Source organism: Lentinus tigrinus, assembly GCF_003813185.1.
Source record: "Lentinus tigrinus ALCF2SS1-7 unplaced genomic scaffold L226scaffold_3, whole genome shotgun sequence".
Taxonomy (NCBI): Eukaryota; Fungi; Basidiomycota; class Agaricomycetes; order Polyporales; family Polyporaceae; genus Lentinus; species Lentinus tigrinus.
The window spans coordinates 1,548,152-1,574,372 of NW_027137912.1; the positions used below are offsets into that span (position 1 = coordinate 1,548,152).

The 26,221-nt window shown below is 54.7% G+C and overlaps 11 protein-coding genes across 11 annotated transcripts; 8 read left to right on the forward strand and 3 right to left on the reverse strand.

Moving 5' to 3' along the window:
- Positions 1-400: 400 nt before the first annotated feature.
- Positions 401-1,985, forward strand: L226DRAFT_500695 (uncharacterized protein). The gene is made up of 4 exons (XM_067677785.1): positions 401-488; positions 536-1,346; positions 1,402-1,762; positions 1,818-1,985. The coding sequence occupies exons 1-4, from the start codon at positions 421-423 to the stop codon at positions 1,871-1,873; spliced, it is 1,296 nt and encodes a 431-aa protein (XP_067540879.1). The 5' UTR covers positions 401-420; the 3' UTR covers positions 1,874-1,985.
- A 280-nt stretch (positions 1,986-2,265) lies between these two features.
- On the forward strand, positions 2,266-3,955 carry L226DRAFT_478975 (skeletal muscle/kidney enriched inositol 5-phosphatase; the record flags this gene model as incomplete). The annotated part of the gene is made up of 5 exons (XM_067676820.1): positions 2,266-2,467; positions 2,529-2,811; positions 2,869-3,264; positions 3,320-3,452; positions 3,520-3,955. 5 exons carry the CDS (start codon positions 2,269-2,271, stop codon positions 3,799-3,801), a joined length of 1,293 nt encoding a protein of 430 aa, XP_067540880.1. The 3' UTR covers positions 3,802-3,955.
- Positions 3,956-4,122: 167 nt separating this feature from the next.
- On the forward strand, positions 4,123-5,291 carry L226DRAFT_500701 (P-loop containing nucleoside triphosphate hydrolase protein). Its single transcript, XM_067677786.1, has 4 exons — positions 4,123-4,296; positions 4,345-4,442; positions 4,506-4,720; positions 4,779-5,291. Exons 1-4 carry the CDS (start codon positions 4,191-4,193, stop codon positions 5,197-5,199), a joined length of 840 nt encoding a protein of 279 aa, XP_067540881.1. The 5' UTR covers positions 4,123-4,190; the 3' UTR covers positions 5,200-5,291.
- Positions 5,292-5,845: 554 nt separating this feature from the next.
- L226DRAFT_500703 (GTP-binding protein sar1) lies at positions 5,846-7,094 on the forward strand. Its single transcript, XM_067677787.1, has 7 exons — positions 5,846-5,982; positions 6,039-6,097; positions 6,154-6,214; positions 6,266-6,331; positions 6,394-6,626; positions 6,682-6,783; positions 6,840-7,094. Exons 1-7 carry the CDS (start codon positions 5,940-5,942, stop codon positions 6,843-6,845), a joined length of 570 nt encoding a protein of 189 aa, XP_067540882.1. The 5' UTR covers positions 5,846-5,939; the 3' UTR covers positions 6,846-7,094.
- A 97-nt stretch (positions 7,095-7,191) lies between these two features.
- Positions 7,192-8,864, forward strand: L226DRAFT_478983 (glycosyltransferase family 50 protein; the record flags this gene model as incomplete). Its single annotated transcript, XM_067676821.1, has 4 exons — positions 7,192-7,430; positions 7,488-8,063; positions 8,116-8,413; positions 8,469-8,864. The coding sequence occupies 4 exons, from the start codon at positions 7,192-7,194 to the stop codon at positions 8,709-8,711; spliced, it is 1,356 nt and encodes a 451-aa protein (XP_067540883.1). The 3' UTR covers positions 8,712-8,864.
- L226DRAFT_530483 (maturation factor) lies at positions 8,778-9,604 on the reverse strand. Its single transcript, XM_067679871.1, has 4 exons — positions 9,493-9,604; positions 9,233-9,401; positions 8,975-9,138; positions 8,778-8,923 (listed from the first exon to the last, which is right to left on the reverse strand). Exons 1-4 carry the CDS (start codon positions 9,493-9,495, stop codon positions 8,837-8,839), a joined length of 423 nt encoding a protein of 140 aa, XP_067540884.1. The 5' UTR covers positions 9,496-9,604; the 3' UTR covers positions 8,778-8,836.
- A 509-nt stretch (positions 9,605-10,113) lies between these two features.
- On the forward strand, positions 10,114-15,212 carry L226DRAFT_454704 (MFS general substrate transporter; the record flags this gene model as incomplete). Its single annotated transcript, XM_067675198.1, has 17 exons — positions 10,114-10,335; positions 10,396-10,561; positions 10,615-11,078; positions 11,136-11,195; positions 11,250-11,313; positions 11,419-11,719; positions 11,775-11,878; positions 12,720-12,984; positions 13,044-13,184; positions 13,228-13,399; positions 13,465-13,624; positions 13,680-13,743; positions 13,800-14,211; positions 14,269-14,328; positions 14,379-14,442; positions 14,501-14,867; positions 14,924-15,212. The coding sequence occupies 17 exons, from the start codon at positions 10,114-10,116 to the stop codon at positions 15,210-15,212; spliced, it is 3,375 nt and encodes a 1,124-aa protein (XP_067540885.1).
- Positions 15,213-15,652: 440 nt separating this feature from the next.
- On the reverse strand, positions 15,653-17,178 carry L226DRAFT_454906 (uncharacterized protein; the record flags this gene model as incomplete). Its single annotated transcript, XM_067675212.1, has 6 exons — positions 15,653-15,708; positions 15,769-16,268; positions 16,339-16,422; positions 16,479-16,691; positions 16,751-16,837; positions 16,892-17,178. 6 exons carry the CDS (start codon positions 17,176-17,178, stop codon positions 15,653-15,655), a joined length of 1,227 nt encoding a protein of 408 aa, XP_067540886.1.
- A 1,146-nt stretch (positions 17,179-18,324) lies between these two features.
- Positions 18,325-21,951, forward strand: L226DRAFT_500717 (Utp21-domain-containing protein). The gene is made up of 13 exons (XM_067677788.1): positions 18,325-18,763; positions 18,813-18,933; positions 18,986-19,115; positions 19,174-19,391; positions 19,447-19,625; positions 19,677-19,863; positions 19,913-20,145; positions 20,203-20,448; positions 20,507-20,698; positions 20,760-20,947; positions 21,004-21,107; positions 21,164-21,523; positions 21,576-21,951. Exons 1-13 carry the CDS (start codon positions 18,401-18,403, stop codon positions 21,893-21,895), a joined length of 2,841 nt encoding a protein of 946 aa, XP_067540887.1. The 5' UTR covers positions 18,325-18,400; the 3' UTR covers positions 21,896-21,951.
- Positions 21,952-22,043: 92 nt separating this feature from the next.
- On the forward strand, positions 22,044-24,945 carry L226DRAFT_530487 (uncharacterized protein). The gene is made up of 10 exons (XM_067679872.1): positions 22,044-22,342; positions 22,398-22,592; positions 22,653-22,735; positions 22,786-22,880; positions 22,930-23,054; positions 23,108-23,196; positions 23,248-23,369; positions 23,431-24,314; positions 24,365-24,567; positions 24,624-24,945. Exons 1-10 carry the CDS (start codon positions 22,100-22,102, stop codon positions 24,751-24,753), a joined length of 2,169 nt encoding a protein of 722 aa, XP_067540888.1. The 5' UTR covers positions 22,044-22,099; the 3' UTR covers positions 24,754-24,945.
- L226DRAFT_500721 (eukaryotic type KH-domain (KH-domain type I)) lies at positions 24,936-26,173 on the reverse strand. Its single transcript, XM_067677789.1, has 5 exons — positions 25,681-26,173; positions 25,546-25,629; positions 25,385-25,484; positions 25,253-25,331; positions 24,936-25,198 (listed from the first exon to the last, which is right to left on the reverse strand). Exons 1-5 carry the CDS (start codon positions 26,119-26,121, stop codon positions 25,057-25,059), a joined length of 846 nt encoding a protein of 281 aa, XP_067540889.1. The 5' UTR covers positions 26,122-26,173; the 3' UTR covers positions 24,936-25,056.
- Positions 26,174-26,221: the final 48 nt, after the last annotated feature.

Here is a 26,221-nt window from a genome sequence, read left to right on the forward strand (position 1 = left end):
GTCTGTCGGCGTCGACTTAGCTACAACCTTGACATCCAACAGTCAAGGTAAGTCTGACAAACCTCTCGGCGGCATCCCCGCTATGGTGTACCACGTCGAAGATTTCCGACAAGGATGCCACTGCCATACATTTGCTGCGTCGGCGCTGGCATCGAAGCTGTGAGTGTCCTCGTCTCTACCACCACTCGCGCATGCTTTGGGCACAACGCCGGTGACGGCCAGTGCACCGCTGGCCGTCTTTTGCTTGTCGTTCGGACATGTAAGCGCTTTGCAAGAGGCTTTATAGTCCGCTCGAGCAGGTTCATCTCGGACCATCGAGCCAGGTGCTCTTGCTCTTCCACGTCTCTTTTCAATACTTTTCACTTGAGATAGATTCTACCTTACACTTCGCCGTCTTCCACATTAATCACACTTGATAACATGCGTCTTCCCGCTCTCTACGCTATATTGGCTGTTGCACTCTCCGCTCGGGGCCTTCCTCTTCCTAGGTAGGCCCTTGCATGAGTTGAACTTCCTCAGCTGACATGTCCCACAGTGAATCATCTATTAGCTCGTCATCCGCCCGTACCTCCAGCCAGACGCTCTCAGTGTCTTCCATCTCAACGTCTGCGAATGCAACTGAAGTCCTTCCTTCCTCCACCGACCCCTCCGTGTCTTCCACGGACCTTGGATTCTCCGTCATTGCAACGGACTCCGCCACTGCTACCGATTCGTCCGCTATAACCACTTCTACAGCTACCGACTCCTTCGCCGCGACAGCCACAGACTCCTCCCCAACCGCGACAGACACCGAGACCGATGCATCTGCCCTCCCAACCTCAACCGATGACGCGTCCGCAACAGATTCCCCTGCATCTTCGACAGCCACAGACTCCATTGACCCGACTGTGTCAGTGTCCACGGACGTGACCACACCTACCAGCACAAGCATCTCGTTCGATATTCCGACGAACATCCCTCCGGCATGCTTGGCGCTAGCCTCTGGCATTGTCACCTCCACCCCAACCCTGACGTCGTCTGTGCCCACTGCGACCGACTCTTCGGTTGTTGCCCAGTCTTCCGCGGACCCGTCGGTATCTGACACTTCTGCGACCGATTCAACAACCGTAGACCCGTCTGTTACGGCTTCCCTCAATTCCACTGGTACTTCCACCGATTCGTCGGTCCCCAGCGTGTCTGTCAGCTCCAGTGCGACAGTGAATGCGACTGCGACTGCAACCGCAACGGATGTATCCAGCTCGACTGCTGCAGCAGTCCCGACCGACGGCACTACCAACAGCACCCTCAGTAGGCGCATCGCACAAACGGACCTTCCCGCTGTTGCTCAATCTTGGCAAGATCTCTGCGTACGTTCTTCCAGTCATACGTAACCATCTTCAGTTGTTCACACTCGATCTTTAGCTCGTCAGCGGTGGCGATATCTTCACGAACGAGCCCTGCGTTACACTCGCAGGCGTGAATGGCATCAACGCCTTGCTTGGTGACGCAGACCCATGCGCACAGCAGGACAACGCAGACGCCATGATCGACTTCGCCAAATCCACCAGCGTCACGAATGCCGACGCTCTCATCGCGAACGCGATCGCATACCGCCAACACCCTCGTAACGCGATCGATGTCAATGGTGTCGTTCCCGCCACACCGTACTGCCAGCGTGCGCCGCGCAACCCTGAGCTGCAGGGCGTTGTTAATGCGCAGCTTGATGGAGTCAACCCTGGAGTTTATGGGAGCCCGAATGTGGGACTGTTCGCTTTCGGTGCAGGTGAGTAGTCTCCGCGTGGGGCGAGAAGCCGTGACAGAAACTGACGAAACGATAGATGGAACGTGTCCCTTTGGACAGACTCCAGATGCTTCCAACTGCAGCTGCTCTTGAACACCCATTGGGACAATTTCACGGACTCGAGACAGCGACGAGCGAGACATTAGACGTAGATGCGAGGACTTGTAGAGTTCCTCGGTAATTACAGGCTCCTTACCACACGCGCGCAATATTGTCTTACCTTTGTAAATTCCTTTGTTTTTCCTCTGTGAGCCCGCGATACAGAACGTAGCTGTTGAATGGACGAACAACGATAAAGCCAGCGGCACCGGTAGCTAGTAGTGGTTAATAGGCAACAAAGCAGTCACCAAGTTCAAGGTGCCTGATCGGGATGCCCGACGACAGGCGTCTGTGCTTCCAAGCTTTGTATGACGGCAGCGGCCCCGCTGCTCTCTAACTTATGCCCTATCTATGTCCTGATCACCCTCTTGCATACCCTACATACGACTATGACTGCCGACAACGCACGCCCGCTCATCCAGATTGCCTCGTACAACACGAACCTGCAGGCTGAGCGCGGCCTCCCTCAGGACCTCGTAGACTGGCTCGCGCCCACTCTTCAAGTCTCGACGTTCCTTTCGCGCGAACCGCGCGCGCCAGACATCGTTGCAGTCGGATTTCAGGAGCTATTACCTCTTCACCTTGGCTGTGAGTATCAGTCTCCTAGAGTGCAGTATCGCGTGAGAAGCTAAATGTGGCGACCCTGCAGTGTCTGGCTTGTCCCAGCATGTCATAGAGAGCCGGAACGCGCTCATCCTCTCGCAGATCGAGGAACATGCTCCAAACAAGGAGCGCTATACACTCATTGCCAAGGTTGTCAATGTCGGCGTTGCGCTCCTAGTCTATGGACGCGACGATGGGATTGGGCGGAGGGCATGTGACGTACAGACGCAGTGGACGGGATGCGGACCTGCGTACATGGGCAACAAGGGTGCAGTGGGTGTACGGTTCCGTCTGCCAAACGAGGATGGTAGTATTGGAGAAGTCTACACGTAAGTCAACTTCTTCACTACTAATGCATTTTGCATACCCATTGACCGCACGACCAGGTTCGTGTGCGCGCATCTCACTGCACATGCTTACAAGAATGCTTGCCGCGTAGAAGACTACCATCACATTGTCGGCAGCCTATTATTTCCTCCACTGCCCAACTCAGATTTCAAAAGTCCTACGACCATGTTTTCCACATCCCACCTGTTCTTCTTCGGCGACCTGAACTTCCGCCTTTCGTTGCCGCCTACCCACGCACTTGCCGCACCCGACCAATTGTCTGCCCTCATGCAAAGCTTGTCCACCGAAGAAGGACGATCCGCACTTAAGGATTATGACCAGCTGGTGATCGAGCGCGACGTGAAAGGCACCATCTTTCAGTGCTTCCACGAAGGCGAGTTTTGGCGGTTCAAGTGCAGCTACAAGTACAAGCTGGGCGAGGTGGACAAATATGAGTGCGTCTCACTTTCACTCCACGCTGGAATCAGGCTGACAGGGATGACCCTACAGCCCGAAGCGAATGCCTGCATGGACAGACCGCATCATGTATGCCACACATACCGATTCCCCAGATACCCCTCAAGACTCTAACATCACCGACGTGTTGTATACTGCTATACCATCATACACAACTTCTGACCACGTACGTGATTTCTCCCACTGCGCTTGCATCCTGTCGCGTACTCCAGTGATGGACTTTTACCTCCTAGAAACCTGTTGTATGTGTACTACTACTCCCTCCACCTGTACACACTACTTCCGTGCCCGTCCTCCAATTGCCAGAAGGATACCACCCCACGCCAGACCCATGGGCAAACGTCAAGAAGTACACCGGTCGCGTCCTGGACCGCCTCATCGGCTACACTTGGTGGCTGCTCACGATGTTCGGCGCAGGCTCTGCTATCCTCGGCATTGGGAACCTCTTCCTCAGCCTCGGCGCGTACCGTTGGTGGAGAGTGAGGTCGGCAGAGCAAGAAGTACTGTTGCCTTGATGCGGGTCCCCGAAGCCGACGTACCACGGACGCAGGCTTGTATGTCCTGTGTATAACGATATTTCCGAAGTTGCTACCTCTCATTTAGATCAGATTACTGGCCTGCCACGCCTGTTCGGTACCATTTGCATATGCTGACGTTGACCACCCTTCCAATGCTGTCATCTCTGCAAGAAGAGAAATGGTACCACATGACAATGCACAAGTTATATTCACCATCTAGTTCGATGGTGTTTACGCTTGTTGCCCAAAGGCTTGCGATCCTAATAAGAGCAAATAACTGCTTTGGGGACCGGCGCCTTCTGTGCTGCAGGACGTCATGCGCGCTAGATAGCTCTCCTCCGTCCCTAAGCTTGCTTGAACTGTACGGTCGCTTGCTGGCCTCGACGATGGATGGTGTAACTCCCACTCCTGAGGTGCTGTCTCCATCCACGGCCTTCACCCCTCAATTCCAGATTGTTGCTGCTTTGGTCTTTGCTGTGGTCCTCGTCATCAGTCCGTCTTAACCTGTTCTCCTCTGGTCAAGCGTTAACAAGCTCCCAGTATCTGTATTCCTTGCGAAGAGGAAGTCGACGCAACGCGGAGATGCCGTGATATTAGCAGGCTGCTCTGATGCCGGCAAGACCGCCATCCTGTCTACCGTGAGTTCTACGTACCAGAGTTACATGCCACTCGAACTGACTACTGCTACTGCTACATCTCAGTTGGTGTACAAGCAGACCCTTCCCACCCACACCTCCATGCAAACAAACGCGGCTCTTATGGTCCTTCCTCAAGGTCACAAGACCCTCCGTCTCATTGACGTGCCTGGACACCCTCGTATCCGCGATCAGTTCCAGGAATATTTGCCTCATGCAAAAGCCGTCGCGTTTGTGGTGGACTCAAGTACCATCTCACGAAATGGCGCCGCCGTCGCAGAGTATGTGCCCTGTCCTCCCCCTAGCCTGATTCTGCATCTAATAATGCGCACTCTCCAGGCACTTGCATATGATCTTGAACGCGCTCACGTCACTCCCGCCATCGCGTGGAACGCCCTCTCTCACCATCGTCGCACATAAGTGCGACCTAATGAAGTCTACTGCACACGCGTCCGCTGAACAGCTCGCCATCAACCGCATACGAACAATTCTCGAACGTGAGCTGGAGAAGCGCAGGGCTTCGCATGCGAATGGAGTCGGAGTAGAGAGTTTAGGTGCGGAGGATGCAGACTCGCAGGTGGGTGGTCTGGAGTGCACAGGGAGCGGAGAGTTCAAGTTTGCTGAATGGGAAGGAGGGGAGGTTGGATTCGTTGGGACCTCCGTGTCGGTTGGGAAGGAAGCGGTCGTCTCCGCTGACGAGAAGCACCCACAGGGCGACGGGCTTTCTCCCCTTCGCGAGTGGCTTGAGGATTTGCCATAGTATTTTTGCGATATACATTTACAACCAACAGCTTTGTCTGTTATATATGTACTGGACTGCATCACGATTCGCGGCCCGTCATGCAGTATGTGAGCGCCAGTGCAAACTCGGTCAAACAGAAGAAAGTTTATAAGGCGAGGACGTAGCTGGTCTCCTGTTCTTCACGCAACCTCTTAGACAGTGCCTGTCCCTTCGACACGCAACACAGCGGACATGGCGATTCGGTTTTGCGGAGAGTAGGTCCGTAGGATGGGGAGGATTAAAGAGCTCACGCACCCTTCTCTCGAGAAGCCGTGGTGTAGTGAGTGTCAGAACCTCCCCACATTCCTCCCGATATTTGTTAGATACACTGTACCTAGCATGCTCTCCATGAATGCATCTTCTTCCGCATCCACCTGGTTGGATGTCCGAATGTCCATGACAAATTCCTCCTCAGTTGAACTGTGGATGATGGGTGGGTGCGAAAAGGGCCGCATCCAGTGACCTGGCTCACTCTCCGAAACATCCTCTCCCTGTGTACAGTTGTCTGTGTGATCTGTGTCAGAAATGCTGAGAGCGTATGAGATGAGGGGAAGGGCTTCTCGACTGGTCTCGACAAAGGCAGGACATGGGCGTCTGCGACCACGTCACTGTCAAGCACGCGTCAGGAACCTCTCCTCCCCTTCAGCCACTTGCCTCTCCTCCGCCGGTCTCCTCACTTATTTCTCTAGCTTACCTTCTGTCTCCCTTTCGACGACACTATGTTCATTATCAACTGGTTCTGGGACGTCCTTGCTCAGCTCGGTGCGTCGTGCACGCCGCCTCTTACCTCCACGCCCTCAGTTAATCAACTCCCGTAGGCCTTCTGCACAAGAACGCCAAGATTCTCTTCCTTGGGTTGGACAACGCTGGCAAGACAGTGAGCATCTGTTTCTGAGTTACGAGTGGGATGTATGCAACTAACTGTCGACAAAGACCCTGCTCCATATGTTGAAGAACGACCGCCTCGCGACCCTGCAGCCCACGCTTCACCCCAGTGAGTATGAATGCCTGTTACGCACAGAGCCCCTCCTCAACCTTTTTCCAGCGTCGGAGGAGCTTGCCATTGGCAACGTTAAATTCACGACGTACGATTTGGGTGGTCACCAGCAGGGTACGTTGTGCTTATCACTTTACATGTCCCGACAACACTCATGTTGAGTAACGTGTGCGCAGCTCGACGCCTCTGGAGGGACTACTTCCCCGAGGTCGATGGTATCATCTTCCTCGTCGACAGTGCCGACTTTGAGCGGTTCTCCGAGTCCAAGGCGGAGCTCGACGCCCTCCTCTCCATTGAGGAGCTCTCGAAGGTCCCCTTCCTTATTCTCGGCAACAAGATTGACGCGCCTGGTGCTGTGAGCGAGGACGAGCTCCGGCACCAGCTGGGCCTCTACCAGACCACCGGCAAGGTATGGTACCATGCTAAGCAACTTGCGTTCGTCCCTTCTCACGATCATTCCGCAGGGCAAAGTCCCCCTCAACGACATTCGTCCCATCGAAATCTTCATGTGCTCGGTCGTGCAGCGGCAGGGCTACGGAGAGGGCTTCAGGTGGCTCTCACAATATGTACGTGGTTGTGCTTCCGTTTTCATCTTTTGGAGAGGGCTAACTTGGTGCTCCAGATCTGAGCTGGACTGTTATTGGACATTCCCATTATCTGGCTAAAGTACTACGTAGACCTACGTGTTTTCGACTAGTCTTTCCGCTCTCTTTCATGTTGTGGAATGTCATTTATATTCCTGTTTTTTACATCAGGACAACAGCCCGGTTGGTCGCACGGAACGATTGTGACTGGGAGAGTCTCTGACATCGTTCTTGCTCTGATGTACTTGTTCTGGAATCGTATTTTAGAGAGTCTTGGCTTTCCGTAACATGCCATGAGGGTAGTTGTTGCGTGATTTCGGACTTGAACAGTGCTCGAAGCCAACTCTCGGGTCGCGCGCTGATGCGTCTTAGATTTAAGCGCCATGCGTCATGTCCTTACACTCGAACCGCATCCTCCAATATGTGCCTTCATTTTCTAGCATCCTGCTAATATCTTCTCTTTTACGCGTCGCTCTCATCATCTATAGCGAATGGCATGATGCACATTCGGTCGTCAAGTATACGGATGTGGACTACCGCGTCTTCAGCGACGCGGCACGCTTCGTGTTGAACCCTACCTCGGAAAACCGTGCAGAGGGTCCGCTTGCCAGATTTCTACGTATCGGGAGGTGAGCGTAATTCAGTCGTGGATGAAGGAATGCCCAAGTCTGACATGCTGCGACAAGCCCATATACGCGGGCGACATACCGCTATACACCCTTACTCGCCGTCCTCCTGGCCCCAAACGAATGGCTGCACCCGTCCTTTGGGAAATTCCTCTTTGCCGCGGCGGACATTGTGGCAGGCCTGCTTATGTACAGGCTGCTAGTGTCTGTGATACTACCCAGAGCGCACCCGGCTTCCGACACTGCGACGCAGAAGACAGACCCGCGACCTCCTCAAATAGAGGTGAAACGGCAGGCGGCGTTCCTGGTTTCACTGCATCTCCTTAGCCCTTTGGTCTTTACCATCTCCACCCGCGGCTCGTCTGAGTCCGTCCTCTCGCTCTTCGTACTGGCGACACTCTACTACGCACTTCAGGACAGATGGGACCTGTCCGCGGTTCTCCTCGGGTTGTCTACGCACTGGAAGATATACCCGTTCATCTACGGCGTGGCATGCCTCGGTGTCATTGGTAGCCAACAGGCCGGAGGGCGGGGTTGGAAGGGGTGGGTGCGGTCAGTCGTGAATGCACGCACAGTGAGGTTCGCGGCGATCAGTGGTATGACATTCGTCGGCCTTGGACTCGCGATGTATGCTATGTGAGTACCCCACCCACTCCTCTAATAGATTGTCCTGATCACTGTGGGGTAGATGGGGACAGCCGTTCCTCGAGGAGTCCTACTTGTACCACTTGCATCGACTCGACCACCGACACAACTTCTCCCCATACTTCTACCTTGTCTACCTCACCTACCCGACTCCCTCATCTGTCCCCGAGACGGCGGCATGGAAGCGGCTACTGCGGTCACCGCTGACGAGCTTCGTCCCGCAAATGGTCCTTGCGCTCGGAACGGGCTTGTTGTTTGGGCGTCGGAAGGCGGACCTTGTCTTCGCTTGGTTTGTACAGACGTTCGTCTTCGTCGTGTTTAACAAGGTCTGCACATCTCAAGTGAGTTTCCGCCACCTTTGTGTACATGACCGAAGCTCATGCGACGGTGCGACAGTACTTCCTGTGGTATACGCTCTTCTTGCCTCTGCTGGTGCCAAAGCTGTCCATGTCCACTCGCCGTGCTCTGGTGTATGGAGCTGTGTGGGTAGGGACACAGGCACTGTGGCTGGCAGAGGCGTACAAGCTCGAATTCCTGGCGCAGAACGTCTTCTTCGGGCTTTGGATGAGGAGCTTGAGCTATGTGGTCGGGAATTGCTGGGTCCTTGCTGGGATTATGGACGCATATGCACGGACATGAGCATGACGAGCTGTTTCGATAGCGTTACAACGGACAGCTGGGACACTGATTCCGGGTACTTTACATGGATGGGATGCAGGTTACTCATATCCGTATTCCTTCGCAGAGATCGGGGGCAATGTTGCTCATGCGTGGAGGAGCTGCTGGTCGATGAAGTCCTTCGTGAATCCTTCCGCGCCATCTCGCACCTCGATGACCTTGCTCACGTCCGCCTTTGCAGGCTTAGTCAGGTGAGGGCTTCATATAAGGGTGATGGTACGCACTGTGGACTGGAAGTCCAGGAAGGCACTCGCATGCAGTGTTAAGAGACCCATCTCGCTTGATGTCGGCGCCCAGTTGACGAGGACGAGCGGGAAGCTCCTCCTCCCATCGGAATGATTAAGCTCGTACGACAAGACGACATATCTTGGCGAGTTTTCAGGGAGCTCTGCGTATGCACATGGATGCGGCGTTGGCCATAGGCGGGGGGAGGCGGACGATCTAGCACGATGGCCAACGGAGGAGGGAGAGTATGTGCACACCTTCTGCGAGGTCCTCGATGCTGATATCGTCGAACTGCTCGACCTCCTCCATCAGCAGCTTCTGCTTGTTTATCTTAATGACAATGGCGGCGTGGCCTGCATTGCGCCTTGCAAACCGGAACTTGCGCAGAGAGGTCTTGAGCTCCTGCGGGATATCAACGGTATGGGACTGCACAGGCCGGGGGTGGGGACATCGAGGGCGATCCAATAGTCGCGTTCAGAAACACTCCCCACAGTTTGAAACACGGGGGAATACAGACCATGATGTGATGGATATTGCGCGAACTATATGAAGTTGGCGGTTATAGTGGCGTACTGGTAAGTACCAACGAGGACTACACTCTCCGGAGGCTGCGGCGCTGAAGCGACGGACTTACTCGGGATATCTGATAAGATGATTCGATGGCCGCGTCTCGACTATTCCCAATCTGATTAGATTTTCGCATTTGCGGCGTGTGATTGGCCAGTGGGGGGAATACGGTTGATCACCCTTGTGGCACATCTTCCGTGAACTGGCGCGAGATGCTTCTTGGGCGATGTCCATGGTCCCCGCAGCGGTGATTGTCGCGCCCCGGAATGCAGGCTCCGGAGGACCTTGAGCTCTTACCACCATGTCCGACGCGCCGTTGGTCGAGGATGAGATCACGACGGAAGGTGCGTGTCTGTGGCGCTCGCTTATGCTGGCTGTGCGCTCATGCTACGCCTCAGCTGTGACAGCCGCACATCAGGAAACCTACTACACTGCAGAGCCTGAGGATACCCCCATAGAGGAGCCCTTGAAGTCGCGATGGTTTAAAGCATCCCCCATTTGGTGCGTTTGCGGACAGCTGTAGTTCCGCATGGAGAGACCTAGAGGCTGATTGCTCCCCGTGACGCGTAGGATGCTGGCCTTGGTCGCGGTTGCCGCCATCTCAACCTCTGGGACTGTTGCACCTCGAGTCGAGATATACACCCGCACGATCTGCCGGGACTTCGGGCTGGATGTAGGCTATGAGCAGTGCCGAGCAGACCCGAAGGTGCAGGCATCTGCAGCGCAACTGATGGCCGTCGTCTCTGCATTGTCTGGGCTGCTTTCGACCGTGTCCGCCGCTTGGTGGGGATCTGTGAGTGTTACATCGGCATCCTTCTCCTGTCCTTCAATTGATTGCTGGCCGTTAACATAGCTCTCAGACTGTTACGGACGTATGTGGGTGTTGAGCTTCAATGTCGGGGGGCTCATGCTGTCGGACATGAGCTTTCTGGCGGTTGCGCACTATTGGGAGACATTGCCTGGGACCTATTGGTGGTTCGCTCTCGGGCCTGTTATAGAGGGTGCCGTCGGAGGTCAGTGTACTGAGAGCTGACTCACAATTGTCCAAGGCACTAACAGTACGTCTGTACAGGCATCTCGGTGGCCTCGATCATCATGCATGCCTACATCTCCGACTGTTCTGATCCAACTTCTCGATCACGAGCGTTCTCGCAACTTATGGGTCTGCTTTTCGTTGGCATGAGCGTCGGGCCTCTGCTCTCCGGATACATTATGCGGGTCACGAAGCAGCTGCTACCGGTGTTCTACGCCACGGCTGCGATTGACACGACTGTAACCATGGCCGTCTGGCTCGTCATGCCGGAATCTTTGCCTCGTGCTGAGATGCGCAAACACCGCACGGCTCGAGATCAGCGCAGGGCCGCTATGGGCACCGGGCTTGCGGGTTGGCTGAAGCGCGTTGGAAGCACATTTGACGTCGTATCTCCGCTCTCTGTACTGCTCCCGAGGAAGGTTGAACGTGACGGGCGCAAGAACTCGATGGATTGGAACATGCCTATTCTTGGTGCCGCATACGGGTTCGGAACCTTCATTCAGGTGTGCTGATTTCCGATCTATTTCGCGAGGACAGTCAACTGACGCAAACGTGGCTAGGCTGCGATATATCAGCAGATACAGTATGCTTCTGCGTTCTTTGAGTGGACTTCAGATATAGTGCGTTTGCCTTTCGAGGAGTGGCTGCAACACGACTAATCAGATTTGGTGTAGGTCAGCTATTGGCTGGGAGCGATGCACATCGCCAAGGCAGTCTACCTGACGCTGTTGTTCCCTGGTATGTTCTTGAACAATAATTCCAGGAGAGTAACTAACACAGCCTGTACAGGAGTTGTCAGAATACTTGTCTTCGTATGGGCTCGGCGGCGGCGTTCCTCCGAAGAATCACAACCCCTCCTGTCCGATGAGCCCGAGACACCGCACAATCGCACGTCGAAGGTCACACCAACGTCGGCGCTCGACTTATGGCTGGCTCGCGTCGCTGTTCTGCTGGACATCTTCTTCTACGCCATGGCGTTCAAGACGAAGTCTGGCGCCCTGTTCGCCTTCTATACCTCCTGCATCGCTTTCGGCACTCATTTTGGCCCAACGGTGCAAAGCTTGGCATTGGACCTCTACACTCGCAGTGGAGAAACGGATACAGGACGCCTTCTGGGAGCGTTGACTGTGATCTCCGCGATGAGGTATGTCATTCTGTGCTCAAACGGACCGACGTGTAATAATGGTTGGTCACCCTAGCTCTCACATCATCGGCCCGGCGCTGTTTGGGCTCATCTACATGAAGACCGTCGCGACTGTGCCTGGCGCGTTCTACTTGTTGCAATGCGCAGCGCTGTTCGTCAGTCTGGTGCTGCTATCCTTCATTCAACTGCGCGGGGAGCCGAAGGTTGATGATGATGAATCACCTGAGGCTGCGGCATCTGCAGAATCGTGAGACGACCTCCGAAATCGAGGCTAGAAGGGAGGAGGGAGATGCGCTGCGAGTTTGTGGAGGTCGTGGTGTTGGTGCGGACGAAGTGTGCACGCAGGTCTAAACCGAATTGTGTATCGGACGAACTGTTCGCGCGGGGGAAGATAAGCAGTTGGTAAGCACAGTGCTGAGAAGGTTCCAATAGATGTATGATTGCTGTCGATTATGCACGCCCGATCGTCCAGACCGAGCGGTACTCTCGAGACTCGCTGTGTGTGCCTCGCCGTCGAGATGAGGCTGCGCAGGCTGTCTCCGCGCGGGAGCCCTCAACTCAACTTTGGCTGCGTCCCGGGAGAAGGAACATGTACGGATGCAAAGTTAGAGCCTCAGAGCGTGGCACATGCATGCCGCACGCCAATGCCAGGGGCTGGGCTGGCGCAATCTCACGGCAGGCTGAACGGGATATATGTAACTCGCAGATGATGACATAGCTCAGGCAGCCTCCACTGTGTTTATCTCTCCCTCCGTCGCCAGGAGAATCGTCCCCTGCCAGTCCGCGTGCCGCTATAAGCCTCCCAAGCTGCGGGGGTCCTGTGTGCACTGCTCAACTCCGCCCCCGCACCGTCCTGTCCCGCCGCTAGCCGCTCATCGACGTCGGTCTCTCACGCTTCCCCGCACCGCGCGCGCCCAAACGATGTCACGGTCCTCCTCGCGCGACGTCAGCGTCCCCCTGCTGCGCGCCGACTCCGCGACCCGCTCCCGCTCGCGTCCAGGCTCGCGCCCCCGCACCTCGCGCCATTCCACCGCGACCTCCATCGGCCAGTATTCGCATGATCCAGAGGACTTCATCAACCCCGGCGCGGCGACGATCAGCGAGGAAGACACCGAGCTTCTGCAAGAGCTCGTCCACCCGCACCACCACCATCTCGCGGAGGAGACGCTCATCGAGGATGTTGACGAGGCAGCGGAGGAAGAGGAGGAGTTTGATGAGGAGTGGAGGTCAAAGTTGCCCTGGTGGAAGCGACCCTCGCCGTGGTGGTACGTCATGCCCATGATGCTCTGGTTCCGCGCGTGCTCAGGACCTCTCTTCATGGCAGGTTCCTCGCGTATGTGCCCTTCGCGGCTATCGCGCTATCTATCACTGCGGCAGCCAAGATCGAGCTGTTCACCTACTTGGCTTGTCAGGCTCACAGGCCAGTCTACAACCCTGACCAAGGGGGCGACATAGGTGACATTGTGTCTGCCGTCGGAGGGCATGTCATCTCTTCTCTTGCGGGTGAGTTCTGTTCGATGGCACTCTCTCTGTGCAGAGGTTCTGAAGCCCGCATTAGAGCCTGGCCAGAGAGCTTGCGCGCAGGATCCCGTGGTACAAGCTGCAGTCGCGAAGCTGACGGTAATCATGACCACGACCATGGGCATTCTGACATGTATGACGACGGCTTGGTGGGGTTCGGTACGCCTTCAGAACTTTGTATACCATCGAGGGTGCTCTTGCTGATCGTCTGCGCTCTCTGTTAGCTCTCGGACCGCTATGGTCGCACGAGGGTTCTGAGTTGTGCAGTCATTGGAGTGCTGCTGATGGACCTCAACTTCCTCTGCGTCTTCTGGTTCTACGAGTACATCCCTGGAGGCTACTACTTCCTGGTCTCTGGTCCATTGCTGGAAGGCTTCCTCGGCGGTGAGTCTACGACCGATAACATGACGTAGTGGATGAAGCACTGACAAACCACCAGGTCAAGCACTGATCAGCGCGACAATCCATGCATACATAGCTGACTGCACACCGCCTGCGCTTCGGTAAGCGTGCCCTCATTGAAGGGTTAGCACCTTGCTCACGCATTCACACGTTCTAGCTCGGGCATCTTTTCGCTACACCTAGGTCTCCTCTTCACGGGCATGGGTGTTGGACCAACGCTCGGCGGTCTCATCATCCGGTTCACGGGACAGTTCATCATCGTCTTCTACATCTCCGCCGCAATTCATTGCGTGTATGCGCTCCTCGTGTGGTTCGTCATTCCGGAGTCCCTGTCCCAAACGGAGATGCACCTTGCGCGGAAGCGTCACAGGGAGGCAGACGAGGAATACCGCTCTGCTACTGCTCGTGGCGGTTTCCTGGTCTTCGTCAAGAGGCTCTTCGCATTCCTTACCCCTTTGAGCTTATTCTGGCCGATTGACCTTAACGGCGGAAACCCGGCAAAGGGGAAGAGGAGGGACTGGAGTCTCTTCTTCCTCGTGGTCGCATTTGGGTTCACGGTGTCTCTGGTGGTACGTCCTGACTTCTATGAAAGTAGCGGACAAGGACTTCTCACACGTCATCCTCAGGGATTGTATTTGTATGTCATACAATATCTGACCGGTATGTATGGTTGGGACACGGAACAAGTATGTAATACCGCTACACAACTGTCACACGACTCATATTATCCCCTCAGGTTGGCTACTGGTTTAGCTCCCTTGGCGTCGCACGAGCTGTATTCTTGACGCTGATTCTTCCTTGTAAGCTCGCTCCAAATAGTTCGATGGCATGTCTAGTGCTCACCAAATTTGGTTTCAGCCGTCGTCGCATTCGCGAAGAACAGATCACGCCCAATTCAACTGCCCACAGAAGGCCATGACGAGCCCCTTGAGAGCCCAATCCGGCCCCGCGTTTCTCGTTCACCTTCTGTTGGTCCCAACGCGCCGCACTCGCCCAAGTTTGACCTCATGCTGGCCCGGGTCTCGCTTGGGATTGATGTCGTAGTGTATACGCTTATGGTGTGCAGCACGAGCGGCCTCATGTTCGCCGCCATAACCGCCCTCGGCGCGCTGGGCATGGGCTTCAGCCCCGCGGTCCATTCCATCGCACTCACGCTGTACAACCGGCGAGGTGGCAAGGATTCTGGGAAGCTGTTCGGCGCGATGAGCGTCGTACAGGCGATGAGGTGTGTGTCCCTACCAATCACCGTCGGCTTGTTCTGATGCCCGTGGCTTTGTGCAGCTCGCAGGTGTTTGGGCCGTTCGTGTATGGGATGACCTATGCGCGGACCGTTGGGACATTTCCGAAGATGATCTTCATCATGGCGTGCTGCGCTGTGACGGTTGCGTTTATCCTCATGTTCTTCGTGCACATCCCGAAAGGGGACATGCCCGGCCTTGCGGTGGATGTGGAGGAGCAGGCTGATGAAGGGGTTGCTCGCCCCGAGCGCGAAGATACCCTTGTCGACGTGCCCGAACCTCTGATTGTCGTGGAGGACGAGGATAGGGGACGGAAGGTTGTCAAACCATGATGTCACAAGGGGAAGGTATTTTCATCCTGGCTTACTACGAGTGTCTTTTTCTCTTCCTTTGTTTGTGTGCACTATCGTAGCCGTACGGTCCAACATGTCCTCGTTATAACTCCCATCCGAATATACTACTATACTACTTGTACTGTTAGACTGGGCATATGCGCCTCCACATATTCTCGCATCTACAACGAGACTTTTATATACCCACCTACACAATCGCGTCTGCAGGTGATTTCGTATATCTTCACTGACCATCTCACCCGGCCTCACATCTTCGGGTGCACCGCCGTATCCTAGCGGATGTCAAGATTTCAAGTCAACAGACTTGGCGACGAACACTCGTGATGATGAAACATTCCAGCCATGCTATCCTATGATGCCCAAGGTTCCCAATAAATAGTAATAAACATTGTCATCGCGGCCCCGCCCATCCTGGCTTCTTACTTGCAGGTGCAGGTCTTGGTGTCGGGCTTCTTACCGAAGGGGCACGAGCCAGCTAGACAGACAAGTGAAAGTCAGCTCCTGTGCATAGGAGAAGCATCCATCCGAGACTTACGCTGGCCGAAGGGGAAGATGTCGATGTTGGGAGCACCGAAGAGGCCGGGGTCCACGCCCTTGAGCTGCGCATGCGAGATACCCTTCAGCTCGGGGTTGCGGGGGGCCTTCTGGCAGAATGGCGTGCTGGGAACGACGCCGTTGATGTTCAACGCGTTGCGCGGGTGGCCTGCGTAGCTGACAGCGTTGGCGATGAGTGCGGCCTTGTTCTTGATCCCGCGGGACTTAGCGAAATCAATCATCGCGTCCGCGTTCTCCTGCTGCGCACAGGGGTCGGCGTTGGCGAGGAGAGAGTTGATGCCGTCAATGCCGGCGAGCTTGACGCATGGGTCCCCGGTGTGGATGTCGCCGCCGCTCTTGAGGCACAGGCTCTGCCAGCTCTGCGCAACTGCGCCGAGATCTGTCTGTGCGATGCGCCTCACGAGCGGGGCGTCCTCGGAGCGTTCGGTGAAGTCTTCCCGCTTCTTGGCTTTGCATGCTGCGGGTGCCTTAGCGGCGCGTCTGTAACATGGGAGCACATTCACATAAATATCGCGCTTTGTGGTTTCGTAACGAGCTATCCTAAACTGACTCTTCCAGATCACGACCGAACAATCCACCCGCGCCCGTATTTGCGATACGAGCCGCAGCATCAGCCTCGGTGTCACAGACAAGGCTATGATAGTCGTCAGCGATCGATTCGAGGGTTGGATGTAGAGAAAGTGGACCAACCTGGTTCCTGGTGAGAGGACCAAAGGAAGCGCGAAGCACTTCAAGCCAGTGTTGCAAGGGAATGTGACCCACTTGCCGTTGGCACACTGGGCGAAGCCGCCGTTGATACACGCATTATCGCCAGAGTTGCAGGGCGAGTTTACGCTGAGGCTCTGGAACTTGCGGTTGAGAGCTTGTGCGTCTCGGCCGTTCTGAAGTGTGAACGACGCGCGGCTGGAGACGCATGAAAATTGATTAGGACTGCGAATGAAGAAGGAATCAATTAGACTGACGATTCGAGGTCGCGTCCCTTGATACCACCACTTGCGCCAGTGCGCGCAATCCGGGCAGCAGCGTCCGCCTCAGTATCACAAGTGATACTAATTGAGATGGTCAGCGCACAGTAAGAAATTTCTCGTGATGAAAATGCATACCTGGTTCCGGCACTATTGACCAGCGGCAGGGCGACGCACGTCAGGCCCCCACTGCACGGCGTCGTGACGAACTTGCCGTCGACGCATTGGGCAAATGCACCTTTGATGCATGCATTCTCGCCGGACGTGCACTTCGAGTTCGCGTTGAGCGACGCAAACTTGCGGTTGAGGGCCTGTGCGTCCTTGCCGTTCTGGAGCGTGAACGAGGCGCGCTTCTCGGCGATGGGACCGGCAGCGACCGAGCCTGCGAGGGCGAAGGGAAGGATGACAATGCTGGAGAAACGCATGGCGTCGTGAACGGAAAAGGAAGTGGGCGTAAAGACCGTGCGAGAATAGCAAGGGGCGACTGAGCGCGAATTCGTGAAGGTGAGGGGCGACCGGGCTCCTGAGGCATCTCCCTGGACTGTACGGGGTATTTGTAGGCAGACGGGAGCGGGTCGAGACCTGCAGCTTGATCAGTCGCGCTACGCCCATACGGAGCTCAAACATTAGACTTGCCTTAATGGGGGTCCATCCAGGAGAATACTCGAACAACATCTCGACGCCCGACATTGGTTGCCAAGCTACCATCCATTCGTAGCCTACAGCCAACCCGATGTGCCGATGCACCGAGCACGCTCAGATGGAGGTCTTGATCGCGCCCTGGCATTTCGCATCGGTATTCTGTAGCGCCCAGCGTAGACGGACCAAGGGGTCATGAACACTCGGTTCCGTCTCGCGAGATTGTGTACATGCGACCTCACCTGGATCTTTGATTGGGTGCCCTCTTTGAGGCAACCACAGCCTCAGTCCGCTGGCGTGGACTCGATCAGACGAGATGTTTTCCCTAGCCGCCGAAAGCCGTCGAAACGCAAATGGAGGTGGACGCCAGCGGATCAGAGGACTGCCATTCTGTTATACCGTTAAGTATACCAGGAGTATGTATATCGTTCGGTAGGCGCGTCACTCCGTTGGTGGACCGCGTACGGTACAGTCGAGCGTTCACGACATGACTGACCATCACGACCTTCCACATACCTAAATGGATCTACAAGAATTTTGTAGTCTGGATCGATACAGTACTTGCGTGGTACGTACGTGTTGTAGAAAGCCAGGTTCCACAAAGGTAGGATGTGGCGAATATTGGTGGGTGAGTCCTTGATACTTTGAGTTCAGTATTTGGGTGTCTTCAAGTTAAGCACTCGTACCTATCAAAGCGCAGCACGGGAGAGGCACATAGAATCAAAGGAGCTCAAGGATTCGATGTCAATGATGTGAATTCATAACCCTGTGGAACACCGTCTGTGCGACATCAAAGTCGGAGTCCAAGTACTTGGTCAAGTTCGAGGTTCAAGCGCTAAGCGTATAAGTACCGCCTTGTGGCGTCAATCTAATCTTATCTATTGGTTCACCTCCGAAATTTCCTGTAGTCCTAGGCGCGATCGCGCTGCATCTGCCAGTCCGTCCACTCTCTGCTGCTTGTGCATTGCGTTTTCACGCGTTCCTTCTAGTTCCTTAGACATACTAGTCATGGGCGCAAACATCGACACTCGCACTAGTCCACCGCCGAGGAAACGTGCTAGGGTGGATGCTCCCGACACCCAGTCCAAGCAAGAACCTCGTCTCTTCGCCCCCTTCCGGGCTCTTGGCCTGATCACGAATGGTGTCCCTTTCGTCCTTCAACCTCGCTCGCACAAAGGTGCAACAGATGGCCCCCGAATACATCTCGTCACCTGCTTGGGAAAGGCATGGGCTATGTGGGAAGGCGGGAAGATGGGTCTCCTCTTCGTAGGGCCGGACGCACCTATGCCAATAGCCTGTATAGCTATGGATGGGAACGCGGTATGGGTATCTTCAGGTCCATATCTCATAAAATATCTTCGCGGCAAAGAGGTGCGTACGTTGGTCGTTGATCATGACCTCTTCTTGACAATTTCTCAAGGTCAATCGGCTGGTCAACCCTCTGGAGAATTCTTTGACCCACATCCTCGTTTTTGGGCCTCAATTACTCGCGCTTACGGAGGATGGTAGCAGAATGCTTGTCTGGGATATCGCGAATGGAGGTGCGTAGGCAGATAGCCCGTCTGAAGTGTACGTCCGTTGACATCTCTCCAGAACTACAGTCTACCATACAGTTTGAGCCTGGATTCACTGCTATCATGCTCCATCACCCTGCAACATATGTTAACAAGGTCCTTGTGGCAAGCAGTCAAGGGAGCATGCAATTATGGAACATTCGCACTCAGTGGGTACATGCCTTTGCGTTTCATTCTCGTGAAGTTTGACGTCGTCTGCCTGCGCAGAACGCTCATTCACGCGTTCCCTGCGGCATCATTATTGACGTCGCCTTCAAACACGGCGACTACCGCCATTACTGCCTTGGCACGCTCGCCAGCCATAGATGTCGTCGGAATTGGTTTCTCGTCGGGAGAAATATCCGTCTATGACATCCGTGCGGACGAACGGCTGATGCGCATGGTGATGCAAGATGGTGGCATTCGCGCAATGTCCTTCCGAAGTGGTATGTACCTGTGGGAAATCAGCACAGGATTTCTGCTAACTACCACACAACATAGACGGTCATCCCATCCTTGCAACCGCATCGTCAACAGGACACATCGCCTTGTGGGACCTGAACTCCGGCGGACGACTCCTACACATCGTACGCGGTGCACATGATGGCGCCGTTACTGCCCTCGAGTGGGTTCCTGGTCAGCCGGTGCTGATCAGTTCAGGAGAAGATAACAGTGTGAAGGTGAGAGTGTAGAGTGCATTGCGACACGGACTGTACTGACTTGTTGATAAGCAATGGCTCTTTGACTCTCCTACGGAGGCTCCCCGCTTGCTGAAGTTTCGGTCAGGACATCATGCACCGCCGCATCTCATTCGGTATTACGGTGAGGACGGCAAGCAGCTTCTCACTGCTTCTCGCGATCGCAGTCTAAGATGCACGAGCGTCGTGCGAGACTCGCGTAGCTTTGAGCTCAGTCAAGGTCAGCATTGCTTCTGGATGCCGTGTCCTGGAGGCTGATAGTCCCGCAGGGTCGTTGGTCAAAAAGGCGACCAGTCTTTCCATCCCTATCGCTTCGTTGAAGTTTCCGCCGATCACTGCTCTGTCGTATTCTACGACGCGCTCGAAGGACTGGGACGACATCCTCACTGCTCATACAGACGAGGCTGTTGCCCGGTCTTGGACCATGAAAGACAAGCGAGTAGGCAAACATGTATTCAAGGTGTCAGGCGAGAAGAAGGGCGCCACAGTTGGTTCGGTCAAGGTATGTTGTGTAGTTTCAGTCGGTTCTCTGCTCACTCTGCTCTTCATGACAATGTAGGCGGTGTGTGTATCTGCGTGCGGCAACTTTGGCCTGACGGCGTCCTCGACCGGGGGTATCAACATGTATAACATGCAGTCCGGCATCTTGCGTCGAACGTACAGTGTCGGGCCATGTCCTTCGAACGTTGTCAGTCGCTTCCGACCAACAGGAAACAGGAAGAAGGAAGAACGCTGCATCACCGGCCTGGCTAGTGACGCGCTTGATAGAATTGTCGTCGCGAGCACGTTAGATGGCACTATCAACGTATGTCTCACCCTTCATCCCTGATTTACTGGATCTGACGAACGGGAATAATATGCAGTTCTTTGACTTCCACACCGCAGCACTGGAACATACGCTAGTATTACCATCTGCTGCAGTATCCATCACCCTTAACCGTGACAGCGGCCTGCTCGCAGTCATATGTGACGACCTGATCGTACGCATCGTTGACATTGAGACACGACGCGTAGTACGAGAGCTCGACGGCTTCCGCGGCCGTGTACTGGATGTCGTAAGTGGCCTCTGGTAGGTAGAGAGCATGGTCTGTGACTCACTCGCTGTGTGTCTCATAGACCTTCTCCCCCGATTCAAGATGGCTCGTCACGACGTCGCTTGACTCGATCATCCGTACGTTCGACGTCCCGACCGGTCGACTAATCGACCTCTTCCGAACTTCCAGTGTTGCGATCAGCATCTCGTTCTCACCAACAAACGACTTCTTGGCTACTTCACATGTCGATAGTGTTGGAGTATTCCTCTGGTATGCTATATTCGATTCTGTCGTCTTCACTCCGTCACTAATCGAATGTCGCATAGGGCGAATCGGGCGCAGTATACCGAAGTCCCGCTCCGTAGTATCGCAGAAGATGACGTGGTTGATGTGTCTATGCCGTCCATGCAGGGTGTAGCCGAAGACGAAGGTACAATCACCTCCCATCCTGAGAAAGCAGGGTACTGGTTCTGACAGAGTTTCCAGCCCTAGATGCGCTCTCCGCGCTTACCGTGCAGGACAAGCCGGCGGATGTCTTCAGCACACCACCACAACTTGACGGCGAACTTGTCACGTTCACGCTCCTCCCGCGATCTCGCTGGCAGACGCTTCTCAATCTTGAAGTCATTCAGCAGCGGAACAAGCCCAAGGAGCCGGCAAAACAGCCAGAGAAGGCTCCATTCTTCCTGCCAACGCTACCTGGTGTTGAGCCCCGCTTTGCTGTCGATGCCAAGAAGTCGGACGAGGCACAGAAGTCGACGAGGCGATTACAGCATGCGGCTGGGTCGACGGAAAGCATGTTCTACAAGAAGCTCGTTGATGCACACGATAGCAACTCCGTCGATTGTACGTTACTTGCCTGTCTATCCGCATTTTCATCTTACTGACCCTGCTGCAGATGAAGACTTCTTCAACTACGCCAAAGCTCTCTCACCCGCAGCGATGGATTTGGAACTGCGCTCACTAGTGTCGTTGGACGCTCTGCGGATGTTCCTGCGTGCGCTCATCGGCCGGTTGCACTCACATCGCGACTTCGAAGCCGTGCAAACGTTCATGAACGTCTTTCTTCGCATGCACGGGGATGTACTCGCGTGTAACGCGGAGCTGCAGCGGGAAGTGGAGACGCTTGCAGAGGCGCAACACAAAGAGAGTGAGCGGCTGCTGGAGCTGCTTGCATCGTCGATAGGCACCCTGGGCTTCGTACGAGATACAATGTAGGCGTAGGTAAAGATGTACATATCTCGTGGGGAACTTCTTTGTCATCCTACCCACTCGACCTTGAAGTTGAACGTTGAACGGCGGATGCTGCCATCGCCGTTGTTGTCACTAAGACGCGTCTCGAGAAGCGCTGGACCCCCGCTCCAGCATCTTGCAACCACCACCATCTCAGACTTGCATCGTTCTCTCAGTATCTTGTACACGATGTCTTCACCCTCAACTCAGAATCTGCGACGTTCTTCGCGACTTAAGAGCAAGCAGCTAGAGCCCCAGCAGACGAAGTCAGATAGAAATGTATCTGGCCATGGAGAGCAACCCAACAAGCGTCGCCGGAGGAACCCGCCGTTGAATAAGGACGCCTCTGCAACCCCTTCTCAGGGCAAGGGAGGGAGGAGGAGGAAGTCTTTGAGCATGCTGCCTAACATGCCGCTTGATATCCTATACGAGGTATGAAACCGTCTCCATGGTGCCCGCCTTGTCCAGTGGTTTATCTCGTATGCAGATACTGTCCCTGTTGCACCCTTATGACCTATTGCATCTCTCCCGGACATCCAAAGCCTTTCGCCTGCTCCTTATGAACCGATCTGCCATCACTATTTGGAGGCGTGCCCGGGATAATGTCCTAGGATTACCAAATTGTCCTTCCGACCTCAGCGAGCCAGCTTATGCTAACCTAGTCTTCGATCCTCATTGTCATGTGAGTACCTTGAAACTGTACGCAATCCGTATTAACACGTTTTGGGACTTCACCCCTTAGTTCTGCATCAAGGCAAGGGTATCGACTGTGATGTGGGCGTTACGAGTGCGATGTTGCAAGACGTGCTTGAAGGACAAGGAGGCGTGCGTGCGTTCCCATCATGCGTCTCTTGTTCTTTCTAAAGTTTTCCTAGTGTGGTGACTGTGGGGGAGGTATTTAGAGCGCTGTCGCCACGATATAGTCAACTCAAGGCTGAGCCGATGCTTCCTGGAGAGTTTGTGAATGATGGTAAGCAAACCATTCGCTGCTCTGGCATCATAAACTCACGTCTCATTAGCCCTCTATTGCCTGAAGTCCGAGCTCAATAAGCTTCTTGAACTTCTTGATGCATGTAACGACGACGAAGAGGCACTTGAGGCGGTTGCAACGGAACAGAAGAAGGCCGCCAAGAAGCGAGAGAAGGTGCGCTTGTTGACTAGCAACGTATACTTTGACTCAGTTCAAATAATGCCCAGAGTGCAATTGATCTGGAAGCTTGGCGACTTGCTGAGATCGATAGGCGAAAGGAGGAGAAGATCGTTCTCGCTCAGCGGCGGAGAATTCAGTGCGTTCGGCAGCTACACGTGCATTTTTCTCCATTCACACAGTGATAAAGGATCTTAGAGCGGTTGAGCGAATGTGGGTATGCTGAAGAACTCAAGGACGTGCCCGATGCCTTGTACGACAGATTTGTGGACAACGCATTGGTCAACCAGCCCAAAGAGATCACCGATCGTAGTGAGTATCTCGTCTGCCGTACGGACGCATGCCCTGCTTACAGTGTGTCATGTTCACATAGTCTGGAACAACATCAGGGAGCCTATGCTCGTATGGGCAGAAGAAGTCCGGACCCATCATCTCATGCAGCAGCGATGTCAGCATTACATCAACAGGCTCCGCTCCATGTCTGACCAGTTCGACGACATCTATGACACCCATCCGTTCCCGCAAATCGTCCCGTCTGTGGCAGATTTGTCGTGGCATATGTCCTTCTTCCGCGAAGTGCTGGAGAAGGACCGCAGTGAGAACGTTACGCTTGAAGATTTGCTTCCGGAAAATTTTAGCCCATACCTGGAAGGGCTGGTAATGCTATGGCGAGTGAACATGGCTCGGAGATTGTACCCCCTCATTCCACCCGAGGCACGTCCACCACCGGGTCAGTTCAAGTGCAGTTGTGGCCATCATCACGACGGCAAGAAGCAGAGCGAGGGCGAGCAGTCCGGGAGTGGTTCTGGATCGGTCGCCGATGGGCATGACAGCGAACAGCGGGACGATGACAGCACGAACACCGGGTATGACTTGGCGACCATTCTGAAGGCCTCTACGACGTGGTTCCGATGTACGGTCGATGGCTGCCTCCTGGACTTCCCACGCATCTTGTCTCACGAATGCGCGAAGCGCCCCCCTCCGCTCAATTTGCACCCAGAGACCGATGAGGACGACTTGCGCAACGCGTACAACCTCGCCTTGGGAGAGGTCCCTTGGAACTTCACTGGCGATGCTATCAATTACGACATGGATGCCCATCGTGCAACGCAGAAAATCATCCGATTGACTGTGGAGGTCGACGATAAGGATCCTTGGAAGTTGGAGAAGAGGATGCTCGACGAATTGGACAAGCGGTATGTCTGCGGCGATTGTAGCACGGATGGCGTGTTATGCGTGATGCCTTGGAGAGTCGCAGTATGTATACTACATCATCCGTTATCCTACCGTGGGCTGACTGTCGCCAGGTCGAGCACTTGACGAGCGAGAAACATCGAGGCACGGACGTTACGTTAACCGTCCTCAACGAACGCGATCAGGCATGGGTATTCGAGCGGGAACCTGAGTGGTCGCAAGACATGATTGTCCACTCCTGGAAGATGTGGGGTTGCGTGGACTGCCGCACATCTGCGATGACCTTGAACGACATCCTGGTACATTTCTACGAGGAGTACGTGATTAACTTGTCTGCTTCAATTTAGATGGGTTTGTTGACACGTTATGTAGACATGACACGCCCTTGCCCCATGTTGGGGTCGATTACAACCTTCACCCAGATGCAGCTACCCTTGGTGACGCTCCTGCTAGTGTGATGTACTACCCCGAGAGCATGTTCACAACCACCATCCTGCGCTGAGATATTCTCATGTTTCTTGAACGAATACGCCATTCTCGCAAGAACGGACCTTATTCTACCTTACGGCAGAATACACTACTAGCCACATCATCTACTTGCCATGTCGTGCATGTTTGTGTCATCTTGGTGACGCGGCTGTGTCCAAGGGAGCAGCACATCGTCTCTTATGCATCATAGCCTGCCGCTAGCAACCAAGAGGTCACATTTACGAGAAACAATTGCATGCGACATGCAGCGCGTGATAGACAGCATATGCTACAACCCAGTGACGTACAGCACTCTAAAATATCCAACCGCTACAGCTCACATAGCCCTCTGGCGCATTCGCGCACTAACCGTCCGCAGGCCAGCGTACACCTTTCCAGGCGGTGAACCAAGGATGAGAGAGACAATTGCGTCCCGGGCAATTTTGATGTTTTGGAATGAGCCCAGGATGTGGATCTTGCTGTCGGTCACAACAAGTCAGGACGGCTTGAGGACAAATTCATTAAGGACATACGTGTCAGCAAGAACGATACGCGTTCGGCTTGCGTTCTCGATGGTGAACTTGGTCTTGCCATCCTGTCCGGCAATACGTCCTGACACCGAACTCAATCGAGGACCAACTCGGGACGACCAGGGTGAAACTTACCGATGGCACGAGACAAATGGTCGCCGTGGAGAGTCTTGACATCCTTGATCTCGAACGAATCGAGGTATAGGTCATCCAAGCGGAGGAGAGCAATAGAATCCTGTGAAGGAGCGTGTATTACGCCTCTGGTGCAGGTGATAGGCAGGTAATAGGCGACGTACGTTGACATCGAACCCCAGCGCATATGCCTTGACGAAGTCGGCGCCCTTCTGAATGGCACCGATATCTTTGGTGTGTTTGGATGTCTGTGATATATTTAGCCTAGTGTACGGACGCATACAAGCCAGAAAACTTGCTCGGATCTCCACACATTTCCGCTGCACGTTCATGCGCACTTGCAACTGCAACATCTCCGTCAAAGGCGAGAAGATGTTCACCCAGTCCTTCTTCAACGGCGTCATACGATGTGGGGGTATGGGTATCCTGCGGATCTCGGACTTGAGCGCCGTCCTCTGTGCGGAAGCAGGGAGAGGAGGGAATGCGGGTGCGTCTACCGTGGGCGGGGCAGCAGTGTCGGTGTCAATCATAACATCGTCGTCTCCGTCAACCCAGTTCGTTTCGTGGTGTTCCTCAGCATTTGATCCCTCAGCAGCTGGCGGCTGCTCCTCCATCTCCTGGTCCTCAGAGTCCTCGGCCCCTCCTGCAGGAGCGATCCGCGCGGGCTTCTTGGCCATCTTGCGACGATTTTTCTTGTGCTTCACCTCGGAGGTGCTTGCTTGAGTGTGTAAGACGACCATGGTGATTTTCAGGGTCTAACGAGCTAGATCGAGAGGAGGTAGAGAGCAGCCGGTAGGCAGCTATGGGCGTCTGCACGAAATTCTGCACTCGTTCGGCAGA

Bases quoted from the DNA above. Each gene is read 5' to 3' on its own strand.
- L226DRAFT_500695 (XM_067677785.1), top strand. From the start codon at position 421: ATGCGTCTTCCCGCTCTCTACGCTATATTGGCTGTTGCACTCTCCGCT. The intron at 489-535 runs GTAGGCCCTTGC...CATGTCCCACAG, and splicing joins CGGGGCCTTCCTCTTCCTAG to TGAATCATCTATTAGCTCGT. The intron at 1,347-1,401 runs GTACGTTCTTCC...CTCGATCTTTAG, and splicing joins AATCTTGGCAAGATCTCTGC to CTCGTCAGCGGTGGCGATAT.
- L226DRAFT_500701 (XM_067677786.1), top strand. From the start codon at position 4,191: ATGGATGGTGTAACTCCCACTCCTGAGGTGCTGTCTCCATCCACGGCC. The intron at 4,297-4,344 runs GTCCGTCTTAAC...ACAAGCTCCCAG, and splicing joins TGCTGTGGTCCTCGTCATCA to TATCTGTATTCCTTGCGAAG. The intron at 4,443-4,505 runs GTGAGTTCTACG...GCTACATCTCAG, and splicing joins AGACCGCCATCCTGTCTACC to TTGGTGTACAAGCAGACCCT.
- L226DRAFT_500703 (XM_067677787.1), top strand. From the start codon at position 5,940: ATGTTCATTATCAACTGGTTCTGGGACGTCCTTGCTCAGCTCG. The intron at 6,098-6,153 runs GTGAGCATCTGT...CTGTCGACAAAG, and splicing joins TGGACAACGCTGGCAAGACA to ACCCTGCTCCATATGTTGAA. The intron at 6,332-6,393 runs GTACGTTGTGCT...ACGTGTGCGCAG, and splicing joins TTTGGGTGGTCACCAGCAGG to CTCGACGCCTCTGGAGGGAC.
- L226DRAFT_530483 (XM_067679871.1), bottom strand. The intron at 9,139-9,232 runs GTGTGCACATAC...GTGCATACGCAG, and splicing joins CATCGAGGACCTCGCAGAAG to AGCTCCCTGAAAACTCGCCA. The intron at 8,924-8,974 runs GTGCGTACCATC...AAGCCTGCAAAG, and splicing joins TCCTGGACTTCCAGTCCACA to GCGGACGTGAGCAAGGTCAT.
- L226DRAFT_500717 (XM_067677788.1), top strand. From the start codon at position 18,401: ATGGGCGCAAACATCGACACTCGCACTAGTCCACCGCCGAGGAAACGT. The intron at 18,934-18,985 runs GTGCGTAGGCAG...ACATCTCTCCAG, and splicing joins CTGGGATATCGCGAATGGAG to AACTACAGTCTACCATACAG. The intron at 21,524-21,575 runs GTACGTTACTTG...ACCCTGCTGCAG, and splicing joins CGATAGCAACTCCGTCGATT to ATGAAGACTTCTTCAACTAC.
- L226DRAFT_530487 (XM_067679872.1), top strand. From the start codon at position 22,100: ATGTCTTCACCCTCAACTCAGAATCTGCGACGTTCTTCGCGACTTAAG. The intron at 22,593-22,652 runs GTGAGTACCTTG...TTCACCCCTTAG, and splicing joins TCTTCGATCCTCATTGTCAT to TTCTGCATCAAGGCAAGGGT. The intron at 23,197-23,247 runs GTGCGTTCGGCA...ACAGTGATAAAG, and splicing joins GCTCAGCGGCGGAGAATTCA to GATCTTAGAGCGGTTGAGCG.
- L226DRAFT_500721 (XM_067677789.1), bottom strand. From the start codon at position 26,121: ATGGTCGTCTTACACACTCAAGCAAGCACCTCCGAGGTGAAGCACAAG. The intron at 25,485-25,545 runs GTACGTCGCCTA...GCTCCTTCACAG, and splicing joins CGCTGGGGTTCGATGTCAAC to GATTCTATTGCTCTCCTCCG. The intron at 25,199-25,252 runs GTATGTCCTTAA...TGTGACCGACAG, and splicing joins CGTATCGTTCTTGCTGACAC to CAAGATCCACATCCTGGGCT.